Source organism: Scyliorhinus torazame, chromosome 9, assembly GCF_047496885.1.
Source record: "Scyliorhinus torazame isolate Kashiwa2021f chromosome 9, sScyTor2.1, whole genome shotgun sequence".
Lineage (NCBI taxonomy): Eukaryota > Metazoa > Chordata > Chondrichthyes > Carcharhiniformes > Scyliorhinidae > Scyliorhinus > Scyliorhinus torazame.
The window spans coordinates 161,613,026-161,639,197 of NC_092715.1; the positions used below are offsets into that span (position 1 = coordinate 161,613,026).

Genomic DNA, 26,172 nt, shown 5'->3' on the forward strand with positions numbered 1-26,172 from the left:
GTTAACTTGCAGTAAAAACCCTCTCTTGCTGTGAGAGCAGAGAAGCCATGATACAATGCAGCAGAGTGAGAAGAATCTCATGAGAGATAGGAAAGGGGAGAGTGGATAACCTTGCAACCATAAAGAGAAGAATATATTTCCCCAACGTACTCCTCCCCACTCCCCCCTACTGTATCCCACACAACACCCCCTTCCCCCCCCAAAAAAAAAAATTCAGGACAATTAAAGATGCAAATGTGATTTGTTACCGTGCCACTACCATTGAGTTCCTTGGACTGGATCTGGGATCGGCAACCTTTTTACCAGAAGAGAGATTTTACATTGCTTCAAATAAAAGCTATTGGGAACTGAAAGACAAAAAAAGAATGGAGTGAGAGCATTAGCTTACCATAGAAGGAAAAAAAATGTTTATTGAGATTTTAAGGAACAATATGCACTTATCTGATAAACTAAAAAATTATTGTCTTTAACTCCTTTCTGTCACTTATATGTATGACTGCAGTTACTGCTGAATTTCAAGCTCATAGGTTTGGCAAAAACCTGTTTTTTATGTCCCAGGTAAAAACCATTACTTTTGTTTCAAAGTAGATTTTGATGCAACACAAACCTTAAATTTCCCTTCAGCTTTATCATTCCCAGGAGAATCATAAAGGCATCTTTCCTTAAATGCACTTTAATGGCAATATATATATAATCAGATCTTAGATTAATTAATGCAATCATAACATAAACCCATAGACATTCTTCCTTTAGCCAGTGTTTTTGAAGCTTTTTCCCCGCAACCCACTTTTGCCAACTGACCGACCCTCAGGACCCATGCTGGCCAAACTTCAGGACCCATGGCACGTTCGTTCACCCAGCCTATCAGGTGTCACGGCTGTGTTTGAGACACTAAAGTTTTCTTGCCACAGGCAAGGGAGTGAAAGAAAATCATCTAGTTTTCTTAATCACTATCCAGTAGCTTCTGCTGCATTGAATTTGACATCATTGAATGAAGACAGGATCATACACGCCTGTGATGTCCTCCTATCTATAAAAGTTCACTGTCCAGGGTCACACATGAAGAATAGTTACTCATGACAAATACTGGAGGTATTCTGCCTTAACAAATCATTAATTCTTGGGGAAGGATATTTTGTATATGTTCAACAAATGACCGATTTTCACCAGGTACTGTCTGTCTTGGGCTCTAAGTACTTGTATCTTCTGTAAAATCCAGGATAAAACTAACAGACAAAGATTCCCAGGAAGCAGAGAAACAGCCGCAGCTTCTTGCTGGGTATTTTCTCCATTGAGAATTTGGCCACATTGTCGACGCCTCCGACTGCATGGCAACAATCTCGGCCAGTCCCACCAACCCCTATGCCCGCCAGACCCCGTTACCATCACCCCATCCTCTCCCAGCTCAAACTGGAATGTTCCATTATGCTAAATTGCCCCTTAGTGTCCAAAAGGTAATGTGTGGTTACTGGGTTACGGGGATAGGGTGGAGGCATGGACTTGAGTGGGCTGCTGTTTCCAAGGGCCGGTGCAGGCTCGATGGGCTGAATGGCCTCCTGTACTGTAAATTCTGTAAATTATCAAAATCAAAGGTTCAAGTCGCCAGCGAGCCACACTGGTATATTCCGTTCCCCATACCAGTCTAAATTTTACAATGTTACGATTTTCACAAAGCAGTTCAACAACAGCTGCACACTCCTTGTTGAAAACATTCTGTCCAATACAAACTACCAGCTCCATCATTCCTATCATTAATATGCGAGGAGCTTGTGCACAGAGTTCGCTCAGTCCCCCACGGCATGACCAGTGTATATTGCCCACTCGGAATTTCTTTTCAGAATACTTTTCAATTGTATAGAACAAAGCTCATTCACAGCATTGAAAAGGAAGCATGCTGTGGAAATGTTACTTTATTCCAATGTGTTGCAAGTGAAGCATGATAAAAACAAACTGCCCATGATGGAATAAGATGCTCACTGTCAGGCAAACCCGTGACCAGTGATTGAGTGACAAATCAAGTGGGTCCCCCGACTGTCCATTGAATACGGACAGGTAGCATAGTGGTTAGCGCAATTGCTTCACAGCTCCAGGGTCCCAGGTTCGATTCCCGGCTGGGTCACTGTCTGTGCGGAGTCTGCACGTTCTCCCCGTGTGTGCGTGGGTTTCCTTCGGGTGCTCTGATTTCCTCCCACAGTCCAAAGATGTGCAGGTTAGGTGGATTGGCCATGCTCAATTGCCCTTAGTGTCCAAAATTGCCCTTCGTGTTGGTTGAGTGGGGTTACTGGGTTATGGGGATGGGGTGGTGTGGGCTTGGGTAGGGTGCTCTTTCCAAGAGCCGGTGCAGACTCAATGGGCCGAATGGCCTCCTTCTGCACCGTAAATTCTATGAAAAATAGCCCAGAAGGAGTAGAAACATTGATACTCTAATGTTCTTGCACTGTTACAAATCGGTTATGTAAATGCCATCTAATAGGAGCCACATAAAAGATGTTATAGAACAGCATTTAGCTCCAGAGCCATGGGTTGTTGATCCTTAGGCTGGACACTAGAAGGTGAAAACAGCAGACTTGATATTTAGTTAAGAATGAGGGAGTGCTGGGGAGTTGGGTAAGGGTGGGGGATGGTCCGTGGGGAATTGTGGTTACGGAGTTGTTTATTAAATCATGTTGGCTGGGTTTTGTTTGGTGTGTGGTTGCTTATTCTGTTAGAATTTATAATATAAATGCTTCAATAAAATATTTTTCCAAAAAAAAGTGAGAGAGCAAGAGGATCAGTGGGGTCATTAACAGCGAGCATGCACAAAAGGAGCAGCAGGATCATTAGCGAGAGAGTGCAAGAACATATGAGGTCACCACTGCACTTTATGAATCGAAGAGAGAGAAGTCCTGGGAGGAGAAAGGAGGACAGTAGGACTATGTGCACTTGTACGTCCTAAGTCCATATAGCGAAGCCTGGTCTCCAGTCATCTTGGGCCCCCTAGCCACTGAATCAAGGCCTTCCCCCATCAAGCCATGTGGTAGCTGGTTTGCAGCAGCCACCCCACTTTAAAAGAACACATGCACAGGCATATTCCATTCCATGAAATTAAGTTCAGGACCTGGAATGAGACTGCATGTAATGTATCGGCGTCCTCAGTCACCGTAGAACTTATTTTTAATGTGGAAGCAAGTAATCCTCGACTCCAAGGGGTTGCTTAAGAAGAGTTATTTCATGTGAAGGATTAGCTGACTTTTACTTGGTGCTATCTTTGACTGATAATTGTGGAGCCAGAATTATGGCAGTGATATCCCCAAAAATCTCTTCGTTTAAATTAGTGGAATGTCACACATTTTGCTTTGTATCCAACATCAAATTTAATGTTACTTTTATATTTACTAAATAGTGTACAGTACCCATCATATATCAAGTCTCAACACCTGACGATCATTTTTTCTGTCACTCCCTGTTGATTGGCTGATAGTAAATCAGCAGCAAATCACAACTGAAGAGTCAGGAAATATATGAATCAGAAACAAAAGATCAACAGAAATGTACTAATGAGAAACTAAGGACTTGTGTAAAAATAACTCATCCTGAATTAGCTGTCAGGAACACGATCAAATCAAAGAAAGAAGAAGGTGAACTTCCCAAATCATATTTTTGTACTTGCCCTTTTTTCTTGATAATTGTGATTTATAATGTCAAATAAAGTTTTGAATAAATTGAAAATATGAAGATATTTATCAACAGAATTGCCTTTGAGTCTTTAGGAACATAGGAAACTGGAGTAGGAGTAGGCTATTGGGCCTCTTGAGCCTGCTTCACCATTCAACTGGATCATGGCTGATCTTCTACCTCTATGCCATCTTTCTGCACCATCCCCAAACCTCCTTATATGTTTAACATCAAGAAATCTAGCAATCCCTGTCTTGAATGTACTGAGCCTGCATAGCCCTCTGGTAGTCAGAGGTAGAGAATTCAAAATATTCACCATCCTGTTAGTGAAGAAATTCCTCTTCATCTCAGTCCTAAATGGCCTACCTCTTATTCTGAGACTGTGCCCCCTGGTTCTGGAGCTCCCAGCCGGGAGAAACATCCTTCCTACTTCTACCTTGTCTAGCCCTTTAAGAATTTTGTAAGTTTCAATGAGATCACTTCTCATTTATCTAAACTCTCGGGAATACTGGCTCAGTATCCTCAATCTCTACTCATAGGATAATCCTGCCATTCCAGGGATCAGTCTGGTGAACATTTGTTGCACTCTTTCTATGGCAAGTATATCCTTCCTAGGGTAAGGAGAGCAAAAGTATACCATAGCTCTCAGGTCTAGTCTCACCAAAGCTCTATAAATTGTAGCATGACTTCTTTGCTGCTGTACTCAAATTTGTTTTCAATGGAGGCCAACATACCATTTGCCTTACATTAACCTTCAGTGACTCATGCACAAGGACACCCAGGTCATTTTGGACATCAACGCCTTCCAATCTCTCACCATTTAAGAATGGGGATGCAGTGGCATAGTGGTATTGTCACTGGACTAGCAACCAGAAACCCAGGGTAATGCTTGGGACACTGGGTTTGAATCATGCCACTACAGATGGCAACATTTGAATTCAATAAAAATCTGGAATTGAAAGTCTAATGATGATCATGAAACTATTGCCAATTGGCATAAAGCCAATTTGGTTCACTAATAGGGAAGGAAATCTGCCAACCTTACCTGGCCTGGCCTACATGTGACTCCAGACCCACACAATGTGGTTGACTCTTAACTGCCCCCTCAAGGGCAATTAGGGATGTGCAATAAATGCTGTCACAGCCTGTGACGCCCATGAACAAATTTTTTTTAAAGTTCTGCATTTCTGTTTTTCCTCCTTCACATTGTATTCCATTTGCTATGTTCTTGCCGACTCATTTAACCTATCTAAATCCCGTTGAAGCCTCTTTCCATCCTCCACACAACACTCCCACCTATCCACACAACAATTTAAGACCTTCATTATTGGGAGACCTCAGCCCCTGGACATTGCGTGCATTTTTTTTCACCAAAACTGTTGAAGGGAATTAGTAACCACATCTGTGCAGTCTAAACATGCTCTTTGCACAATTTTACAGTTGCTTTGCTACATTTCCAAATATCGATTCATTGTGACATTCCAATGCTTCTTTATGCTTGAAAATGACTTGAAAACCACTTGGAGACACTTCAGCGCTAAGTTCAGGTAGTCTTTCACATGCCTGTGTTTAAATTTTACTCAGGGAAATATCTAAACAGCTATCTAGCAAACTGCTTTAGCATTGGAGAAGTGTAAAACAGATTTAGTCATGTATTTGTGAAATATGTGTTTTATTCCTTGTGTATTATCTTATTTTATTTGAGAGTTTTTTCTTGAGATGAACTAAATTTTGAAAACTCATCTGGGGGTGGGATAGAGTCGAGCTGGGTGCCTCTGGAGACAGGCCCGAGGCAGCAATGGAGGCATGTGGATGACAAAGCCAGCAAGTTGGCATACCCACCTCTGTTTCCTGGCACATCAGCCCAGTTGAAGTGATGAATGTCAGGCTTATTTATCCTAATTTCCACTCCCACTCTCTGACGTCACCTCATACCCACAAGTCCCCTCAATACTCATGGCCATTTACCCAGTATTCTCGAGGGACAGGAACGATGGGCTGGATTTGCCGTTTTTGAGGCGAAGTGCAGAGGATCTGTGGCGTTTTACGTGAGAACAGTCAGCAGCACCCCCTCACCGATCGCAGCCGCGCCGCGTAAAACTCCCGGCTCCCACAATTTAAATGGCTGTGCATGCCCACGGCGATGACCTGCAGCGGTCGCGCCATAAAACATGGCGTTGGCCATACCTGGACCCGACCTGCCAGATAGTGCCCCCTGGCCACCCCCCACTAATCCCCCCAGCCCTCGCAGAAGCCCCCCCCCCCCGGCCTGCAGCTCGGCTCCCGCCCGACTGGCGGCACTGGACACGTTCTGCAGCCGCCATGCTGGGTTCCTGACCGCTGAGACCACATGACAGCCACGTGGTCGGGAACACAGCCCATCAGGGGAGGGTCTTCAAGTGACGCGCTAAGGCCGTCCCATGGTGTGCCAGGCGCCGCCCCCAATTTTGCCGTCAAAAGGGATTCTCCACCCAATCGTCGATTATAAAATCGATTTTGGGGAACGGTGAATCCCACCCACAGGGCGGGATTCTCCACTCCCGCGCCGAAGTGGCCGCACCGTCTTGAACGCCGTCGAGCTTCACGACGGCGCAAAACGGCCCCGATCCCGACCGATTCAGGCCCTGACAATGGGCTAGGATCGGGGCCGTGTCATCTACAAGCGCCAGGCCTTGTCGCCCGCGTAAAGGCGGCGCCGCATAGATGACGGGGCCGGCGCCGCATAACTGGCGTCATCCGCGCATGCGCGGGTTGGCCGGCGCCAACCTGCACATGCGTGGTTGCCGTCCTCTCTAAGACCGCCCCGCAAGAAGATGGCGGACGGATCTTGCGGGGCCGCGGAAGGAAGGAGGTCCTCCTTCAGAGAGGACGGCCCGACGATCGGTGGGCACCGAGCGCGGGCCACCCCACATTTGAGGTACCCCCCGGTGCAGGATCCCCCCGGTGCAGGATCGCCCCTCCCCCCCCCCCCCCCCCCACCCCCCGCAGGCCGCCCCACCAGCGTTCACGCTACGTTCACGGCGGCAGCGACCACGCGTGGACGGCGCCGGGGGGAACACGCCGTTTTGGGCCGGCCGCTCGGCCCATCCGGGCCTGAGAATAGCGGGGGGGGCCGGAGAATCGCCATTTTGGGTGTCTCCGGCGATTCTCCGGCCTGCGGCCCGCGGAACTCAACGGGGCCGTTCCCACCGCTTGGGAGGATCGCGGGAGGGCGTCGGACCGGCGTCCCGGGAAATTTTGGAGGCCCAGGCGATTCTCCCAACCGGCGGCGCCGCCTTTACGCGGGCGACAAGGCCTGGCGCGTGTAGATGACGCGGCCCCGATCCTAGCCCATTGTCAGGGCCTGAATCGGTCGGGATCGGGGCCGTTTCGCGCCGTCGTGAACCTCGACGGTGTTCACGACGGCGCGGCCACTTCGGCGCGGGAGTGGAGAATCCCGCCCAATGTGTTTTCAGCCTGGAGAGTTAATGGCCGATATTCTCTAATAATGGGGCTATGTCCCCACGCCAGCGTGAAAACCAGCATCAACTACTCCGGTATCAACGGCCGCCGAAAATGAGGAATTCTCACCTTTCTAGGGGGCTAAGTTGCCGCCGGAGTGATTCCAGCCGGCGCCAAATGGCCCGCGCCAGTTCACGCATGTGCGGAATGGCCAGCGTATCTTCGCGCACCAGCCCCCGGGGAATATGGCGGACCCTGCAGGGTCCCGGTGCGGAGTAAAGTAGGCCCCCACGGAACCAGCCCGCCCATCGATCGGTAGGCCCCGATCGTGGGCTGGGCCACCGTGGGCCCCCCCCTCCCTAGGATGGCCCCCCCGCACACTTATCTTCCAGGTCCCACCGTGTGTGAGGTGAGTAATCCAATGTGTTTTCAGCTTGGGAAGATGATGTCATTGCTGGGTGAAGCCAAGTTATTCAGGCATTTTGAAAAGTCTTTTGAGTTGAGTTCTAATCTGGCTACCATTTTAGACTAAAAGTCAAGTCTTTTGCTCCCAGTAGGATAGTTGAAAAAGAGTATCAGGATTTAAAGCAGAGCAGACATGTCTGAGGACGAGGGGGAAACTGAAATAAACCAGTTGAAACAGCTTTTTGAAGATATCCGACCAGAATCTGCAGGGGTTCTAACAGGAGCCAAATCTGTTCTGGAAAGCGAGTATAAATCTGTGCCATTGGGATGTGGGATGATTGAAAGCTGTAGGTTTTTTCCTTTCTAGTTGTTTAATTGGGAATAGAGATAGTAATTAAGTGTTTGCTATATAGAGTAGTATTTTTTAAGGGGTAATTGTAAGCTATTTTCGGGTGTGATGTTAAAGAGTTCAATAGTTATTCATAATAAAGTTTTGTTTTAAAATACCAAATCCCTATTTCCTAGAGTGAAGTATTCTTTCCGCACAGATTAACAGAAATGGAATATTGGGGTTTCGGTCCAGTATCCTAGCCACTTTGCTCTGGGATTGTAATAAAATTCGGGGATCGTCTGGGATCTTAAGTATAATTCCTTGTTTGGCTGGGAGTGATTGAACTTCAAGACAGTGAATGCGAACGGTTGCATTCTTTTAGGTTTGGAAGTTTAAATAGGGAGTGACTGGAGATGGCTCTGTCAGTTGCACAAATTTTCCGGGATGTGGAAGAGGTTACTCGGGATAGTGTACAAAATGAAGACTAAAACAAAACTTTTGGGTTTGGCAGAGGAGCTGCAGATAACTTTATCTAAAGGGGTGAGGAAGATAGAGTAAATACAAGCCATATAGCTCAACAGTTAAATTTGCCAGAGGCACAGCCAGAATCATTGGAATTAGTTAGAATTCAATTACAAATGAAACAATTAGAAATGTAGGAAAAAGATAAACAGAAATAAATAGAACTGAAGAAATTGGAAATGAAAGAAAAGGAGAGATTGGCAATGGCAGAAAAAAATGAATAAGAGAGGGCTTTTCAAAAAGAAATGGAAATAAGGAAGATTGAGGTAGAAATGGAAAGATTAGCAAAGGAAGAAAAGAATAAGGAAAAAAGGGAGCATTTGAACTTCAGAAACTGGAACTGCCAGAACAATAACAAAAGTTTGGAGTTTAAGGCAGAAGCTGAGGAGGGTTGAGAGGAAGAAGAAATATTTCTTAGTCAAAAGCTTAGCAGGGATATGTTTAAATATATTCAAGCATTATCAGGATTTGATGAGAAAGATGTGGAAGCCATTTCCATCTCATTTGAGAAAGTGGCTAAAAAACTGAATTGGCCAATGACCATGAGGAGAGTGTTGGTTCAGACAGAGTTGATAGGTAGAGCTAGTGAAGTGTTTGCATCACTATCAGAGGAGTTATCTGGGGATTATGATGAAGTGAGAAAAACCATATTAAGTACATATGAAATAATGCCAGATGCCTACAGACGAAAGTTTAGAAATCGAAGTAAAGAACCAGATCAAACTTGTATAGAATTCGAAAGAATTAAACGAAATACTTTTGATAGGTGGATAAGAGCATTAAAAATAGACCAAATGTATAATACTCTAAGGAAAACTATTATTCTGGAGGAATTTAAAGATTCACTTCATGCAGTTGTGAGAACTCGTGGAAGAGCAGAGAGTTAAAACTGCAACACCGGGTGCAGAAGTGACCGTTGATTTTGATTTGGTTCACCAAGCAAGTCAGGTTTTCGACATCAATTTCAATCTGTGAAGAACAGAAACTGGGGAAATGAGAAATTCACAGGTGGTTAATGAAAAAGAGGTTTAATTGGTGATGTTAAGGAGTGTGTGCCTCAGAGTAAAAGGAAATCTACAATAGTGGTAGAGAGATGAGAAAACTGAAGTGTTTCCATTGTAATAAAGTTTGCCAGGTGAAGTCACAGTGTTGGTGCCTTAAGAAAAGTACTGGGAAGATGGACTCAAGATAAGCCAGTGGGGTTTATTAAAGTGGGAATAAAAACCATTGTCCCCGTGGAAGAGGTGTAACAGAGTGTACAGCCTGTTCCGAGATTGGTGGATGAGCAGGTGCAAGAATCTTTTAAGGATTTTATTTGTGAGAGTAAGGTTTATACATGTGTATACGGTGGAGTAGGTAAGGAGATTAAGATCTTAAAGGACACAGGAGCAAGTCAATCTTTAATTGTGAGAGATAAGGAGATATGTAGTTTGGAAGAAGTATTGCCAGAAAAGGTAGTAATCTGTGGAATTAGTGGTGAGAGGTTTAGTGTGCCACTATGTAAGATAAGGTTAGAGAGTCTGGTAAAAAATGAAGTGGTGGTAGGAGTAATAGAAAAATTACCTTATTATGGGGTACAATTTATCCTAGGTAATGCTACAGCTGGATCACAAGTGGAAGTGCAGCTTACTGTGGTTGAAAGGCCAGTGGAATGTCAAACAACTGTTGAAATAGGTATAACCTGGAGTGTTTCCTGATTGTGTGGTTCCAAGATGACAAAGCCACAGGTTGAGACAGGAGGAAGAGAACTTGGGGAGTACCGGTAGGGAGGCTGAGGGTTAGCTGTCAGAAGCCGTGTTTCATCAGCTGATTGGTAAAGAACAATAGCAGGTGGCGGATGAAGCGGATATCTTTAGTTCAAGCAAGTTGGTTGAATTATAGCAAAAAGATTCAGAGATAAAACAATTGAATCAGAAAGCATAAACAGAAATAGAGTCTAAGTGTATACAAGAGTGTTATTACATTAGAAATAATGTATTAATGAGAAAATGGAGGCCTTTACAGAAAGCGTACTTTTCTGATCACTGACCAATACCAGGGGAAATCTAATATACAAAAATATTTATTACATTTTGTATAAATGTAATTTGATTCTTTGTTTTCGGAGAGTATGGTCATGCAAAAAATATTTATGACATTTAATACAAATTTATTGGATTTACTGCTTTCCTGAGATTTTAAAAGAATGGATATGCTCATTCAAAATATTCGCAATTGCTTTATATCAAATTATACTTAATTAAAAGTATATTTTTCCCCTTTTTGTGTGGTACAGACTATGATAGCTTTTGACATGGATGGAAAAGTGAGAAAGCCAAAATTTGAACTGGATAGTGAACAGGTTCGATATGAGCATAGATTTGCTCCATTCAACAGTGTTCTCACTCCACCACCAGTGCATTACCTACAATTTAAGGTGAGTAGCACAAGTACTTGAGTGCTGAAGTATATCATAAGTAGTTAACCCTTTGATTATGAAAATAATGCTACATGAGTAAAATGTTTTTATTTGGTGATCATCCTTCAGAACTCTGACCTCTTTGCTCTTTTGCCACCAACCCAGGCGTGATTCACTCTTAAATAGGTATGCAGCTTTCCTCTGCTCAATAGTGTCTCATTACAAGCTGCAACCCCAATTGTCCCATCTGACTGTGAATTTCCTGACCAGTGTGTCAGCAGGGAGCTTAACTTGCCAATCTCCTTCACATCCAACTCACCCTTCCCATTGCTGACACTGTGAGCTCTGCCAGCGCATAAGCTAGCAGCACAGTAGCATAGTGGTTAACACCTAAGGCTTCAGAGCGCCAGGGTCCCAGGTTCGATTGCCAGCTTGGGTCACTGTCTGTGAGGAGTCTGCAGGTTCTCCCCGTGTCTGCGTGGGTTTCCTCCGGGTGCTCCGGTTTCCTCCCACAAGTCCCGAAAGACGTGCTATTAGATAATTTGGACATTCTGAATTCTCCCTCCGTGTACCCGAACGGGTGCCAGAATCTGGCGACTAGGAACTTTTCACAGTAACTTCATTGCAGTGTTAATGTAAGCTTACTTGTGACAATAAAGATTATTTTAAAAATCCCCGCTCTGGGTCACTGTCTCTGTGGAGTTTCAACATTCTCCCCGTGTTTGCATGGGTTTCGCCCCCACAACCCAAAGATGTGCAGGATAGGTGGATTGGCCACGCTAAATTGGAAAAAAATGAATTGGGTAATCTTAAAAAAAAAAAATTATTATTTTTTTAAAAGGCTCTCAATACCCCTCCACTCAAGTCCCTCCAGAATGTCCAGTTACTTATGAACAAGGTCATTACCATTATTAGGAATGATTGCACCGACATCATAGTCTTAACAAAAACCTGGTTAGGAGTGATGTCACCTTTCCCCTAATTAAAGCTTCCTGGCTTGCTTGTGTCTTTAACCATTTGCCAAGTCGAGTCTGTTGCTGTGATGATGCGGTGCTTATCACCAGATCATATCTTGGTCCCCAATCGTCTAGCACTTCATTCTTTATTTGAGCATCTCACATTGTTCCACCCTCTCGCCTGGCATTTAAAATCATTGTTCTCCACTGCCCTACCAAGTACCATAACATTTTCCCCGCGAGATACCGTCACTACTCTCCTCCCGCAGCACCAAACAACTTTTCATCTTTGGTGATTTCAACCTCAATGTCAACTCCTGCTGTCTCTCCTGAATTTCCTGCCCCCTTACCCTACTTAAGCCCTCCTCCATGTAAACTCTCCCTCTTTATCTTGCCCTCTCATCTGATCTTGCTACTACTACTGTTCACTTCCTTGTACCAAACACATCCTTGTATCACTTTCCACACAGATCGTCTTTCCACACCCCAACTGTACCTCCATTTATATCTGTTGCTGGAAAAGATTTCCCCTCAATTCACTTAAACTGCACTTTCAAAATCCCAAGAGCCTAGCTTTGGACCTCCATTCACCAGAATATTTACTACTGCTGGTTTAATCAACTGCACCCTTATCTCCACCTTTGATGCATTATTATACTCTCAACCTGCACGCTCCCCCTTATCTCTGCTGCCTTAAGATTGAGGAACGCAAACTTGAAAATATGCAACAGATGGTTTAGCCAGCCATTACCATAACTGACTGGACCACAAAGAACTGGATCTGATTCTCATCTGTCAGGTGTACCGAGGAACAGTGAAAAGTTATTCTGCGTACAGTCCAGACAGATCGTTCCATATATGAAAAACATAGGACATACGATAAATAGACAATGTAAGTACATGGACATAGACATTGGGTGAAGCATACAGAGTGTAGTTCTACTCCGTAGAGAAGATGTATAGAGAGATCAGTTCATTCCATAAGAGAGTCATTCTGGAGTCTGGTAACAGCGGGGAAGAAGCTGGTTTTGAATTTGTTAGTGTGTGTTCTCAGACGTTTGTATCCTGCCCGATGGAAAAGAATAACCTGGGTGAGAGGGGTCTTTGATCATGCTGCCTGCTTTCGCAAGGCAGCGGGAGGTGTAGACAGAGTCAATGGATGGGTGGCGGGTTCGCGTGATGGACTGGGCTACGTTCTCGAGTCTCTGTAGTTTCTTACGGTCTTGAGCCTAACAGTTGCCATAACAGGCTATATTGCAGCCAGAAAGGATGCTTTCTATGGTGCATCTGTAAAAATTGGTAAGAGTCAATGTGGACATGTTGAATTTCCTTAAAGTTTCCTGAGGAAGTATAGGCGCTGTTGTGCTTTCTTAATCATAGTGCCAACGTGGTGGGCCAGGACAGATTGTTGGTAATGTGCACATCTAAGAATTTGAAACTGCCAACCACCTCCACCTCGGCACCATTGACGCAGACAGGGGTGTACGATAATTTGCTTCCTGAAGTCAATGACCAGCTCCTTTGTTTTGTTGACGTTGAGTGAGAGATTGTTGTCATTACACCCTGCCACTAGGTTCTCTATCTCCCTCCTGTACTCTGACTCATTGTTGTTTGAGATCCGATCCACTACAGTCTTGTTATCAGCAAACTTGTAAATGGAGTTGGAGCCAAATTTTGCCACGCAGTCTTGTGTGTATAAGGAGTATAGTAGGGGCTAAGTAAGCAGCCTTGCGGCGCCCCGGTATTGAGGACTATTGTGGAGGAGGTGTTGTTTGTCCTTACTGATTGTGGTCTATGGCTTAGGAAGTTGAGGATCCAGTTGCAGAGGGAAGGGGCAAGTCCTAGGTTTTAAGAGTTTTGATATAAGCATGGCTGGGATTATGGTGTTGAATGCTGAGGTGTAGTTAATGAATAGGAGTCTGACGTAGGAGTGCTTTTTGTCGAGATGCTTCAAGGATGAGGGCCAGAGAGATGGAGTCTGCGGTGGACCAGCTGTGGTAGTATGCGAAATGCAGTGGACCAAGGCAGTCTGGGAGTATGGAGTTGATGTGTCTCATGATCAACTTCTCGAAGCACTTCATAATGATACATGTCAAGGCCACCGGACGATAGTCGTTGAGGCACGTTGCCTGGTTCTTCTTTGGCACTGGTATGATGGTGGTCTTCTTGAAGCAAGTGGGAACCTCAGAACGGAGTAGGGAGAGGTTGAAATGAAACTGCTCACTGTTCTAGTATTATTCTGGAATGCAAAGATAACTCCCAGTTTCTATTCTTTACTGCAAACTATCTTCTCCCCTAGTGTCTCCACTCTTACCTTCAACTATAGGTGACCTATTTGTCACTAAGGTTGAGACCTGCTGCCTCTGTTGTTTCAGTCTCTTCCACTAGCCCACTTGCTTTTTCAAAATATCTTTAATAGCATTTTCAATTATACAAAGTAAAACTTTGCGTCCAATATTTACACTCGTGCAGTTCTTATGTACATACAATCGTTCTTTCCTTCCCCCCCCTTCCCCTTACCCTGCCCCCCACCCACACTTTTGTTCTGGCTGTTCCGTCCCCTAGCTCCTATTCTCCCCTTCTCTCCCTCCCCCTTCCCTTGTTTCCTGTTTCAGGCCTCAGGGCCTCCCCCCTGCTTCTCTCTGTATTTACTCTGAATTTCCTCCTCTCTTCCTCCCCCCTTCCCCTTGTTGGCTTCGAACAGTTCTTTTTTTTTTTTAAATAATATTTTATTGAAAATTTTTGGTCAACCAACACAGTACATTGTGCATCCTTTACACAACATTGTAACAATACAGATAATAATGACCTTTTTTAAATTTAAACAAAAACAACAACAAATAAATAAATATTAAGTAACAAAAAATAAAAACTAGCCCTAATTGGCAACTGCCTTGTCTCAGGCCACACACCACCACCCCCATCCCTCCCCCCCCCCCCCCCCCCCCCCCAAAAGTCCTGGGCCGCTGCTGCTGCCTTCTTTGTTCTCCCCTATCTATCTTTCCGCAAGATATTCGACGAACGGTTGCCACCGCCTAGTAAACCCTTGAGCCGACCCCCTTCGGACGAACTTAATCCGCTCTAACTTTATGAACCCCGCCATATCATTTATCCAGGTCTCCACCCCCGGGGGCTTGGCTTCTTTCCACATTAGCAATATTCTGCGCCGGGCTACTAGGGACGCAAAGGCCAAAACATCGGCCTCTTTCGCCTCCTGCACTCCCGGCTCTTGTGCAACCCCAAATATAGCCAACCCCCAGCTTGGTTCGACCCGGACTCCTACTACTTTTGAAAGCACCTTTGTCACCCCCATCCAAAACCCCTGTAGTGCCGGGCATGACCAAAACATATGGGTATGATTCGCTGGGCTTCTCGAGCACCTCGCACACCTATCCTCCACCCCAAAAAATTTACTGAGCCGTGTTCCAGTCATATGTGCCCTGTGTAATACCTTAAACTGAATCAGGCTTAGCCTGGCGCACGAGGACGACGAGTTTACCCTGTTTAGGGCATCTGCCCACATCCCCTCCTCAATCTCCTCCCCTAGCTCTTCTTCCCATTTCCCTTTTAGTTCGTCCATCATAGTCTCCCCTTCGTCTCTCATTTCCCTATATATATCCGACACCTTACCGTCCCCCACCCATTTCTTTGAGATGACTCTGTCCTGCACCTCTTGTGTCGGGAGCTGCGGGAATTCCCTCACCTGCTGCCTCGCAAAAGCCCTCAATTGCATGTACCTGAATGCATTCCCTTGGGGCAACCCATATTTCTCGGTCAGCGCTCCCAGACTCGCAAACTTCCCATCCACAAATAGATCTTTCAATTGCGTTATACCTGCTCTTTGCCACATTCCATATCCCCCCGGGGCAAACCTATGGTTGTTTCTTATCGGGGACCCCCCCAGTGCTCCGGTCTTTCCCCTATGTCGTCTCCACTGTCCCCAAATCTTCAGTGTAGCTACCACCACCGGACTCGTGGTATAGTTCCTTGGTGAGAACGGCAATGGGGCTGTCACCATAGCCTGCAGGCTGGTCCCCCTACAGGACGCCCTCTCTAATCTCTTCCACGCCGTTCCTTCCTCCTCTCCCATCCACTTACTCACCATTGAAATATTAGCGGCCCAATAATACTCACTTAGGCTCGGTAGTGCCAGCCCCCCCCTATCCCTACTACGCTGTAAGAATCCCTTCCTCACTCTCGGAGTCTTCCCGGCCCAAACAAAACCCATGATACTCTTTTCTATCCTTTTGAAAAAAGCCTTCGTGATCACCACCGGGAGACACTGAAACACAAAAAGGAATCTCGGGAGGACCACCATCTTAACGGCCTGCACCCTCCCTGCCATTGACAATGCTACCATATCCCATCTCTTGAAATCTTCCTCCATCTGTTCCACCAACCGCGTCAAATTTAGCCTGTGCAATGTGCCCCAATTCTTAGCTATCTGGATCCCCAGGTAACGAAAGTCTCTTGTTACCTTCCTCAACGGTAGGTCTTCTATTTCTCTACTCTGCTCCCCTGGATGCACCACAAACAGCTCACTCTTTCCCATGTTCAATTTATACCCTGAAAAATCCCCAAACTCCCCAAGTATCCGCATTATTTCTGGCATCCCCTCCGCTGGATCCGCCACATATAGTAGCAGATCATCCGCATATAAAGATACCCGGTGTTCTTCTCCTCCCCTAAGTATTCCCCTCCATCCCTTGGACCCTCTCAGCGCTATCGCCAGGGGCTCAATCACCAGTGCAAACAGTAATGGGGACAGAGGACATCCCTGCCTTGTCCCTCTATGGAGCCGAAAATATGCCGATCCCCGTCCATTCGTGACCACGCTCGCCACTGGGGCCCTATACAACAGCTGCACCCATCTAACATACCCCTCTCCGAACCCAAATCTCCTCAACACCTCCCACAGATAATCCCACTCCACTCTATCAAATGCTTTCTCGGCATCCATCGCCACTACTATCTCCGTTTCACCCTCTGGTGGGGCCATCATCATTACCCCTAACAACCTCCGTATGTTCGTGTTCAGCTGTCTCCCCTTCACAAACCCAGTTTGGTCCTCATGAACCACCCCCGGGACACATTCCTCTATTCTCATTGCCATTACCTTGGCCAAGACCTTGGCATCTACATTGAGGAGGGAGATTGGTCTGTAGGACCCGCATTGTAGCGGATCCTTTTCCTTCTTTAAAAGAAGCGATATCGTTGCTTCTGACATAGTCGGGGGCAGTTGTCCCCTTTCCTTTGCCTCGTTGAAGGTCCTCGTCAGTAGCGGGGCGAGCAAGTCCAAATATGTTCTGTAAAATTCAACTGGGAATCCGTCCGGTCCCGGGGCCTTTCCCGTCTGCATGTTCCTAATTCCTTTCACCACTTCTTCTACCGTGATCTGTGCTCCCAATCCCATCCTTTCCTGCTCTTCCACCTTGGGAATTTCCAGCCGATCCAAAAACTCCATCATTCTCTCCCTCCCATCCGGGGGTTGAGCTTCAGACAATTTTTTATAAAATGTCTTAAACACTTCATTCACTCTCTCCGCTCCCCGCTCCGTCTCTCCATCTTCGTCTCTCACCCTCCCTATTTCCCTCGCTGCTCCCCTTTTCCTCAATTGGTGTGCCAGCAATCTGCTCGCCTTCTCTCCATATTCATACTGTACACCCTGCGCCTTCCTCCATTGTGCCTCTGCAGTGCCTGTGGTCAGCAAGTCAAATTCCACATGCAGCCTTTGCCTTTCCCTATACAGTCCCTCCTCCGGTGCTTCCGCATACTGTCTGTCCACCCTCAAAAGTTCTTGCAACAACCGCTCCCGTTCCTTACTCTCCTGCTTCCCTTTATGTGTCCTTATTGATATCAGCTCCCCCCTAACCACCGCCTTCAACGCCTCCCAGACCACTCCCACCTGAACCTCCCCATTGTCATTGAGTTCCAAGTACTTTTCAATGCATCCCCTCACCCTTAAGCACACCCCCTCATCCGCCATTAGTCCCATATCCATTCTCCAGGGTGGACGCCCTCTTGTTTCCTCCCCTATCTCCAAGTCTACCCAGTGTGGGGCATGATCCGAAATGGCTATAGCCGTATATTCCGTTCCCCTCACCCTCGGGATCAATGCCCTACCCAACACAAAAAGGTCTATGCGTGAATAGACTTTATGGACATAGGAGAAAAACGAGAACTCCTTACTCCTAGGTCTACTGAATCTCCACGGGTCCAACCCTCCCATCTGCTCCATAAAATCCTTAAGCACCTTGGCTGCTGCCGGCCTCCTACCAGTCCTGGACTTCGACCTATCCAGCCTTGGTTCCAACACCGTGTTAAAGTCTCCCCCCATTATCAGCTTTCCGGTCTCTAGGTCTGGGATGCGTCCTAGCATTCGCCTCATAAAATTGGCATCGTCCCAATTCGGGGCATACACGTTTACCAACACCACCATCTCTCCCTGTAATTTGCCACTCACCATCACGTATCTGCCCCCGTTATCCGCCACTATAGTCTTTGCCTCGAACATTACCCGCTTCCCCACTAATATAGCCACCCCCCTGTTTTTCGCATCCAGCCCCGAATGGAACACCTGCCCTACCCATCCTTTGCGCAACCTAACCTGATCTATCAGTTTCAGGTGCGTTTCCTGTAACATGACCACATCTGCTTTAAGTTTCTTAAGGTGTGCGAGTACTCGTGCCCTCTTTATCGGCCCGTTAAGCCCCCTCACGTTCCACGTGATCAGCCGAGTTGGGGGGCTTCCCACCCCCCCCCCCCCCCCCTTGCCGGTTAGCCATCATCTTTTTCCAGCTTCTCGCCCAGTTCCCACGCGGCTGTATTTCTCCCAGACGGTGCCCCCCCCGCCCATCCTTTCCCGCACCCACTCCCCCCTTTCCCCAGCAGCAGCAACCCAGTAATTCCCCCCCCCCCCCCCCCCGCTAGACCCCCCGCTAGCGTAATTACTCCCCCCATGTTGCTCCCAGAAGTCAGCAAACTCTGGCTGACCTCGGCTTCCCCCCGTGATCACGGCTCGCCCCGTGCGGCGCCCCCTCCTTCCTGCTTCTCTATTCCCGCCATAATTATCATAGCGCGGGAACCAAGCCCGCGCCTCTCCCTCGGCCCCGCCTCCCATGGCCAACGCCCCATCTCCTCTCCCTCCCCACCTCCCCCCATCACCACCTGTGGGAGAAAGAAAAGTTACCATACCGCAGGATTAATCATACAATCCCTCTTCGCCCCCCCCCCCCCCCCCCCACTCGTCCCACCACTTTGTCCAAACGTTCATTTTCGTAGTCCAATCATTCCAATTTTTCTTCTACAATAAAAGTCCACGCTTCATCCGCCGTCTCAAAGTAGTGGTGCCTCCCTTGATATGTGACCCACAGTCTTGCCGGTTGCAGCATTCCAAACTTTATCTTTTTTTTGTGAAGTACCGCTTTGGCCCGATTAAAGCTCGCCCTCCTTCTCGCCACCTCCGCACTCCAATCTTGATAGACGCGGATCACCGCGTTCTCCCATTTACTACACCGAGTTTTCTTCGCCCATCTAAGGACCATTTCTCTAACCTTAAAACGGAGAAATCTCACCACTATGGCTCTGGGAGCTCCTCCTGCTCTCGATCCTAGCACCATAACTCGGTATGCTCCCTCCACCTCCAACGGACCCGTCGGGGCCTCCACTCCCATTAACGAGTGCAGCATCGTGCTCACATATGCCCCGACGTCCGCCCCCTCCACACCTTCAGGAAGGCCAAGAATCCTCAAGTTGTTCCTCCTTGCGTTATTTTCCAGTGCCTCCAACCTCTCCACAGATCGTTTCTGGTGTGCCTCCTGTATCTCCGACTTCACCACCAGGCCCTGTATGTCGTTTTCATTCTCTGCTGCTTTCGCCTTCACGACCCGAAGCTCCTGCTCCTGGGTCTTTTGTTCCTCTTTCAGCCCTTCAATCGCCTGTAATATCGGGGCCAACAACTCTTTCTTCATTTCCTTTTTTATCTCCTCCACGCAGCGTTTCAAAAACTCTTGTTGTTCAGGGCCCCATATGAAACTGCCACCTTCCGACGCCATCTTGGTTTCTGCTTGCCTTCCTTGCCGTTGTTCCAAAGGATCCGCTGCAATCCGGCCACTTTCCTCTCCTTTTTCCATCCGTGTCCAGGGGGAACACCCTTCTGGTTTACCGCACGGTGTTTTCAGCCGTTAAAATTGCCGTTGGGGCTCCTATCAAGAGCCCAAAAGTCCGTTTCACAGGGAGCTGCCGAAACGTGCGACTCAGCTGGTCATCGCCGCACCCGGAAGTCGCTTCGAACAGTTCTGGGAACAGACCAGAGAATTGCCGCTATGCTTTGAGGAAGCCTTCTTCCGACCCTCAGATTGTGTACTTAATCTTCTCCAAATTCTGCCAAGTCTGTCAGCCAGTCTGCAGCTGTGTGTGGTGCTGTTGATCGCCAGCCGAGCAGGTTGCCGGGCATGGGATTAGGGAAGCAAAAGCTAGGGCTTTCATGTGTAGCTCTGGCTATTCTGATACCCCGAAGATCGCCACTCTTCGTTACAGCTCCACCCTCACCCCCACAACCTTGGACATTGCCTCAAAGAAGGCTGTCCAGAACCGTACAAGTTTGAGGCAAGCCCAGAACACGTGGGTGTGGTTGGCCGGGCCTCCCTGGCACCGTTCACATTTATCTTCCACCTCTGGGAAGAACCTGCTCATTCGGGTTCTGGTCAGGTGCGCTCTGTGCACCACTTTAAACTGCATGAGGCTGAGCCTTGCGCAGGAGGAGGTGGAGTTGGCCCTGCTCAGTGCTTCGCTCCAGAATCCCCAGCCCACCTCTTAACTCCAGTTTGTCTCTCCATTTTTGTCTGGATTCATCCAGTGGCCGTCTTGCCCTGTCCAATAGCTGTCCGTAGATTTTCCTGCAGTTTCCCCCTTCCTTACTGTCTGTGTTTATCAGGTCATCTGGTAATGTGATGCCCGGGGCCCTGGAGCATCCTACTGTCCCCTTGCGGAGAAAGTGCTTTACCTGGAGGTGTCTTAAGTTCCTGTCCTGTCGGTAGTTCCAAGTTCTCTGTCAGTTCGCTCAGTGTCGCTAGTCTGTCCCCCATGTAAAGGTTCCTGTTTCTGTTAGCGTCTCCCCGGCCTGTCTCCGTTTTTTGAATGTGGTGTCAAGCATGGCTGGTGGGAACTTATGGTTTCCGCAGATGGAGGCCATGGGGACATCTCGGTCCTCTGGTAATGTGATGCCGTGCTGCTGGCCTGCCTTGGTCTGCTTTCAAAGCCAGCGATTTAGCCCTGTGCTAAACCAGCCCCTCCAGGCTGCCATGACTTTTCTTCTTTGCAATGTTGATTTGGGAATTCTTAGATTTTACCCCCCTCACACAAAGAAGGCCTTGGGGATGAAGATCTGTATCGATCTGAACAGGAAGAGGAACCTTGGCAGTATGTTCATTTTGATCGTCTGCATCCTCACCGCCAGGGAGAGCGGGTGTGCGTCTCATCTCTTTAGGTCCTTTTTGACTTCCTCCACCAGACTGGTCAGGTTCCACTTATGGATCTGTGTTCAGTCCCGGGCTATTTGGATCCAGGTAGCGGAATTTGCTTTGGGCTAGTTTGAATGGGTGTCCCTCCAACTCTGTCTTTTCCACGGTTGAACATAGAACATAGAGTGCAGAAGGAGGCCATTCAGCCCATCGAGTCTGTGCCGACCCACTTAAGCCCTCACTTCCACCCTATCCCCGTAACCCAATAACACCTAACCTTTTTGGTCACTAAGGGCAATTTACCATGGCCAATCCACCTACCTGCACGTCTTTGGATTGTGGGAGGAAACCAGAGCACCCGGAGGAAACCTACGCAGACACAGGAGAATGTGCAAACTCCGCACAGACAGTGACCCTGCAGGGAATCGAACCTGGGACCCTGGAGCTGTGAAGCCACAGTGCTAATCACTTGTGCTACCGTGCTGCTCCTAGGTTCACCTGGAATGCCTCGCTCTTGCCCAGGTTAAGATTATAGCCCGGGAAGGTTCCAAACTCTTTCAGGAGTTACATGATTGCTTTCAGGTCTTCCTGGGGTTCTGAGAGGTAGAGGAGCAGGTCATCCACATAGAGTGAGACTCTGTGCTCTCTGCCTGCCCTTCCAGCTTTTCACGTCTCGCAGAGCGACCGTCAGGGGTTCAATTGCTGGGGCAAACAGCAGCGAGGACAGTGGGCATCCCTGCCGAGTGCCTCTGTGCAGCTGGACGTAGTCAGAACTGATGGTGTTGGTTAGAACGCTCGCCTTGGGCGCATTGTACAGGATTTTCACCCAGGAGGTGAACCCTGCTCCGAGCCCAAATCGCTCCAGTACCTCGAGGTACTTCCATTCGATTGTGTCGAAGGCCATTTCTGCATCCGAGCCCCCGACGGAGATGCAGGGATGAAACACCGCAGCGATATCGTGGTTTGTGTTAGCCTAGGAGGGAGGGTGCCCCTCGCCAGCGAGTCTGCAAACATATCCCTTAGATGTGGGGCCAGAGCCGGCGCAAATTCTTTATAGAAGTCCGCTGGGAACCCATCGTGTCCTGGCACATTCCCCGCCTGCATGGAGCTGATGCTCTCCATGATTTCTCCCAGGTCTATTGGTGCTTCTAGCTCCCCCCGCCTGTCCTTCCCCCACAACTGGCATAACCAGTCGATCGAGGAACTGTGTCATCCTCACGTCATGGGCTCGGACGTTTGCAGCCCCTGGTAGGAGGTCTCAAATGCTCGGTTGACCTCTTTTGGTTCTGCTATCCTTTACCTGCGTTTCCCTTGTTTTTCGCAGCTGGTGAGTCAGTAGGCGGCCAGCCTTTTCTCCGTATTCATAGAAGGTCCCCCATGGCTGGTTTGGCGGATTCGATGTACTGCTTTCCTAGTGGATAGTCGGTTAAAGTCCATTTGTAGCTTTTCCTCTCTGCCAGACGCCCTATGGTCGGAGCCTCGGAGTACTTTCTATCGACCTCCAGGATGGAGTCAATCAACTATTGCCTGGCTGCCCTCTCTACCCTGTCTTTGCGAGCCTTGTATGCTATAATTTCCCCCCCTGATTACAGCCTTCAAGCCTCCCAGAATGTGGAAGGTGAGACTTCCCTGTTCCAGTTGTTAGTAGCGTAGTCGCCTATGGCCTGTGACGTTTCCTGGCAGAAGGCCTTGTCAGCCAAAAGGTCCATGTCCAACCTCCATGTGGGACGTTGGGCACGGCCCGTCTCCAATCTCATATCCATGTAATCTGGAGCGTGGTCGGAGATGACTATTGCGGAATATTCTGACCTTGTTATTCCTGGAAGCACCAATTTCCCCGCTGCAAAGATGTCGATCAGGTGTATACTTTATAGACCGGTGAGAAGAACGGGAATTCCCTCTCGCCGGGGTGCAGGAACCTCCATGAGTCCACTGCCCCATGTGTTCCATGAATGTTCCCAGTTCCCTAGCCATGCCTGTCGTTTTACCCATTCTGGGGTTTGATCGGTCAGTCAGCGAGTCCCGTACGCAAAGTCACCCCCCTCCCCATGATCAGTGGGTGTGAGCCAATGTCGGGGATTTAGCAAAGAGGGCTAAACAGCTGGCTTGTAATGCTGAACAATGTCAGCAGCGGGTTCAATTCCCGTACCGGCCTCCCCGAACCGGCCTCCCCGATCAGGTGCCGGAATGTGGCAACTAGGGGCTTTTCACAGTAACTTCATTGAAGCCTACTTGTGACAAGCAATTGTTATTATTATTATTATTTCCGCCATGGTTTTCTTTATAAAGTCTATATCGTCCCAATTGGGTGCGTACATATTTACCAGTGTCCCGTCCAGGACACCGCTGACCATGACGTACCGTCCCCTTGGTCCGTAACTGTCCTAACCTCCGTAAACCTCGGCCTCTTGCTAATCATTATGGCTACTCCCCTAGCCCTTGTCCTGTAGTGCGAATGCTACGTCTGTCCCACCCAGCTCTTTCTTACCAGCAGTCGGTCCCTTCTGCCTCAGGTGTCTCTCCTGAAGGAAGATTATGTCGGCTTTCAGGCTCCTTAAGTGGGGGAAGATTCTGGATCTTTTCACCGGGCCGCTAAGACCCTTACATTACCGGTGGCTATCCTGACAGGGTTTCTGTCCCCCCTGTTCCTGCAGGATCATCCATGCTTACTTGGTGGACACACCCCTGCACTCTGGGGTTTCCCTTTGTTAAGGGGCCATCCAAAATGGCCACAGTCGCCGTTCTCACCGTGAGGTCAGGCCCCTGCACTCCAGGGTTTCCCTTTGTCCATGGGGCACCCAACATGGCCGCCAACTGCATGTACGCTACTTGGGTGCGTCCCTGCACTCCGGGGTTTCCCTTTGTTTAGTGGCTGCTTGCGGCGCCATCTTGTTTCCTCGGCCTGCTCCCTGCCTGCCAAAGCCAATCTGATTGCCAGCTCTTTTTCTCTGTTCTATTCCCTATGTGTTCTGTGCCCCCCCCCCCCCCGCGCCTCTCCCTCCCTGTATCCTCCTGCGTTCTCTCCCCCCCCACCTTTCCCGCCAAGGGGCGCACCGTGGCCCCCCCCCTCATGGCCTGTCTTCCCGTGGTAGCCCTCCCTGCTACTACGGTGGCTCCCCTCCCAGGGCTGGTCTAGCTCTTTGTCTGTGCCCTCTGACTGCCTGTTTTTCCTATCCGCCACCTCACCTGTTTTCCCTGTCCTCGCTCTCTCCTATACCCGGTCTTTCTGGTCAGAACGAGGCAGTACAGTCCCACGCAAACACATACCAAGACTATAGTTTTCATAGAATTTACAGTGCAGAAGGAGGCCAATCAGCCCATCGAGTCTGCACCAGCTCTTGGAAAGAGCACCCTACCCAAGGTCAACACCTCCACCCTATCCCCATAACCCAGTAACCCCACCCAACACTAAGGGCAATTTTGGACACTAAGGGCAATTTATCATGGTCAATCCACCTAACCCGCACATCTTTGGACTGTGGGAGGAAACCGGAGCACCCGGAGGAAACCCACGCGCACACAGGGAGGATGTGCAGACTCCGCACAGACAGTGACCCCAGCCGGAATTGAACCTGGGACCCTGGAGCTGTGAAGCAATTGTGCTATCCACAATGCTACTTGAGCGAGGACAGGGAAAGCAGGTGAGATGACGGCTATAAGTGTCTGATTCTGACTCAGTCTTTCAGCAATCCCCCTCCGCCTTCATCACTGCCGTGCCTGATCTTTGACCAGGCCTTTAGTCCGTACAAAGTCATTTGCTTCTGTCGGAGTGTTAAAGTAATAGTCTTTGCTCTGGTACGTTACCGGGAACAGCTGCCTAATCGCACTCCATTCCTGTAGAGGTCCGACTTTGCCTTGTTAAACTCGGCCTTGTTAAACTCGGCCTCTTTCTTTGCCAGTTCTGTCCGATGTCCTGATAGACCCGGATTCTGTATCTTTCCCATGTACTCGCCTTCATTTGTCTGGCCCACCGCAGGATCCTTTCCCAATCTTGGTCTCTATGCAGCTTTACTATCATCGCTCTCGGTTGCTCCCATGCTTTGGATTTTGGTCTGAGCGACCTGTGTGCCCTGTCGAGTTCTGGGGGGTTGGGGAAGCTGTCCCCCCTGACTAGGTTGCCCAGAATTTGGGCAATATGGTCTGCCGGGTCTCTGCCCTCGATGCCTTCTGTATATTCTGCCATCGGGTCCTGTTCTCCTGGTCTACGACCTTTCCCTTCAAGCTCCCCTGGGCAGCCACCAACTTTTTCTTCTCTGCCTCCAGAGGACGGTCCTATCGCTCTGGTCCATCAAGGCTCTCTTGAGGTCTTGGATCGTCCTCTCTTGTGTCTCCACTTTCTTTCCCAGCCCATCAATTGTGCATTGTAGGGAGACCATCGCCTTAGTCACCGCCACTAGGATCTCGAATTTAATCGCCTCCTTCATGGCGGTCAGCTCCTTTTTTCGGAAGGTCCTCAGACCAACCCCTCTTGGGAGGGGGAGGCTGGTGTGGGTGTCAGTGCCAGTGTTTGAGTCGCTGGTCTCCCCAGTTCTTGGGCGGCTGGAGTCTCCCCCTTGCCTCGTGTGTCCACCGGCTCGTTCGCCTTTTGCTCGTGGCCCTTTCTGCCACTTCTGCCCTCACACTTACATTTGCCGGCATCTTCCCCTTTGTTGCTTCTTTTCCTTGTTCAGAGTTGTTTTCTGTTGGTTTTTCAGGCCAAGTTCTTATAAAAAAAAGTTTCTTTTTTTGGTTCTGGATGGGAGGAGAGCCACCTGATGTGCGTCCGCTCAGCACATCACCGTCACCGGAAGTCAGCCTTCCATTAGCCCACTTGACCAGATTTCCATTAACCCCCTGCTTTGACCCTGAACTTGCATTTTTCTCTAGTTTTTCTGCTATTGCCCCTCATGCTGCCTCTCAGTTCATCATGTCCACAACTAAACTTCTGATCACCCAGCTTCCCCTTTAGGTTCAGATATTAGCTAATATTGTTAACGGTTCTTTCTTTCTAAGTGGTATCACTCC

The 26,172-nt window shown here is 48.4% G+C and overlaps 1 protein-coding gene across 1 annotated transcript in view; it reads left to right on the top strand.

The window, feature by feature from the left end:
* Positions 1-26,172, top strand: part of naa35 (N-alpha-acetyltransferase 35, NatC auxiliary subunit) — a 110,504-nt gene that overhangs the window by 69,968 nt on the left and 14,364 nt on the right. The window contains exon 20 of the mRNA XM_072516704.1: positions 10,629-10,769. Coding sequence (XP_072372805.1) covers positions 10,629-10,769 — 141 coding nt within the window. The remainder of the gene's footprint in view (positions 1-10,628; positions 10,770-26,172) is intronic.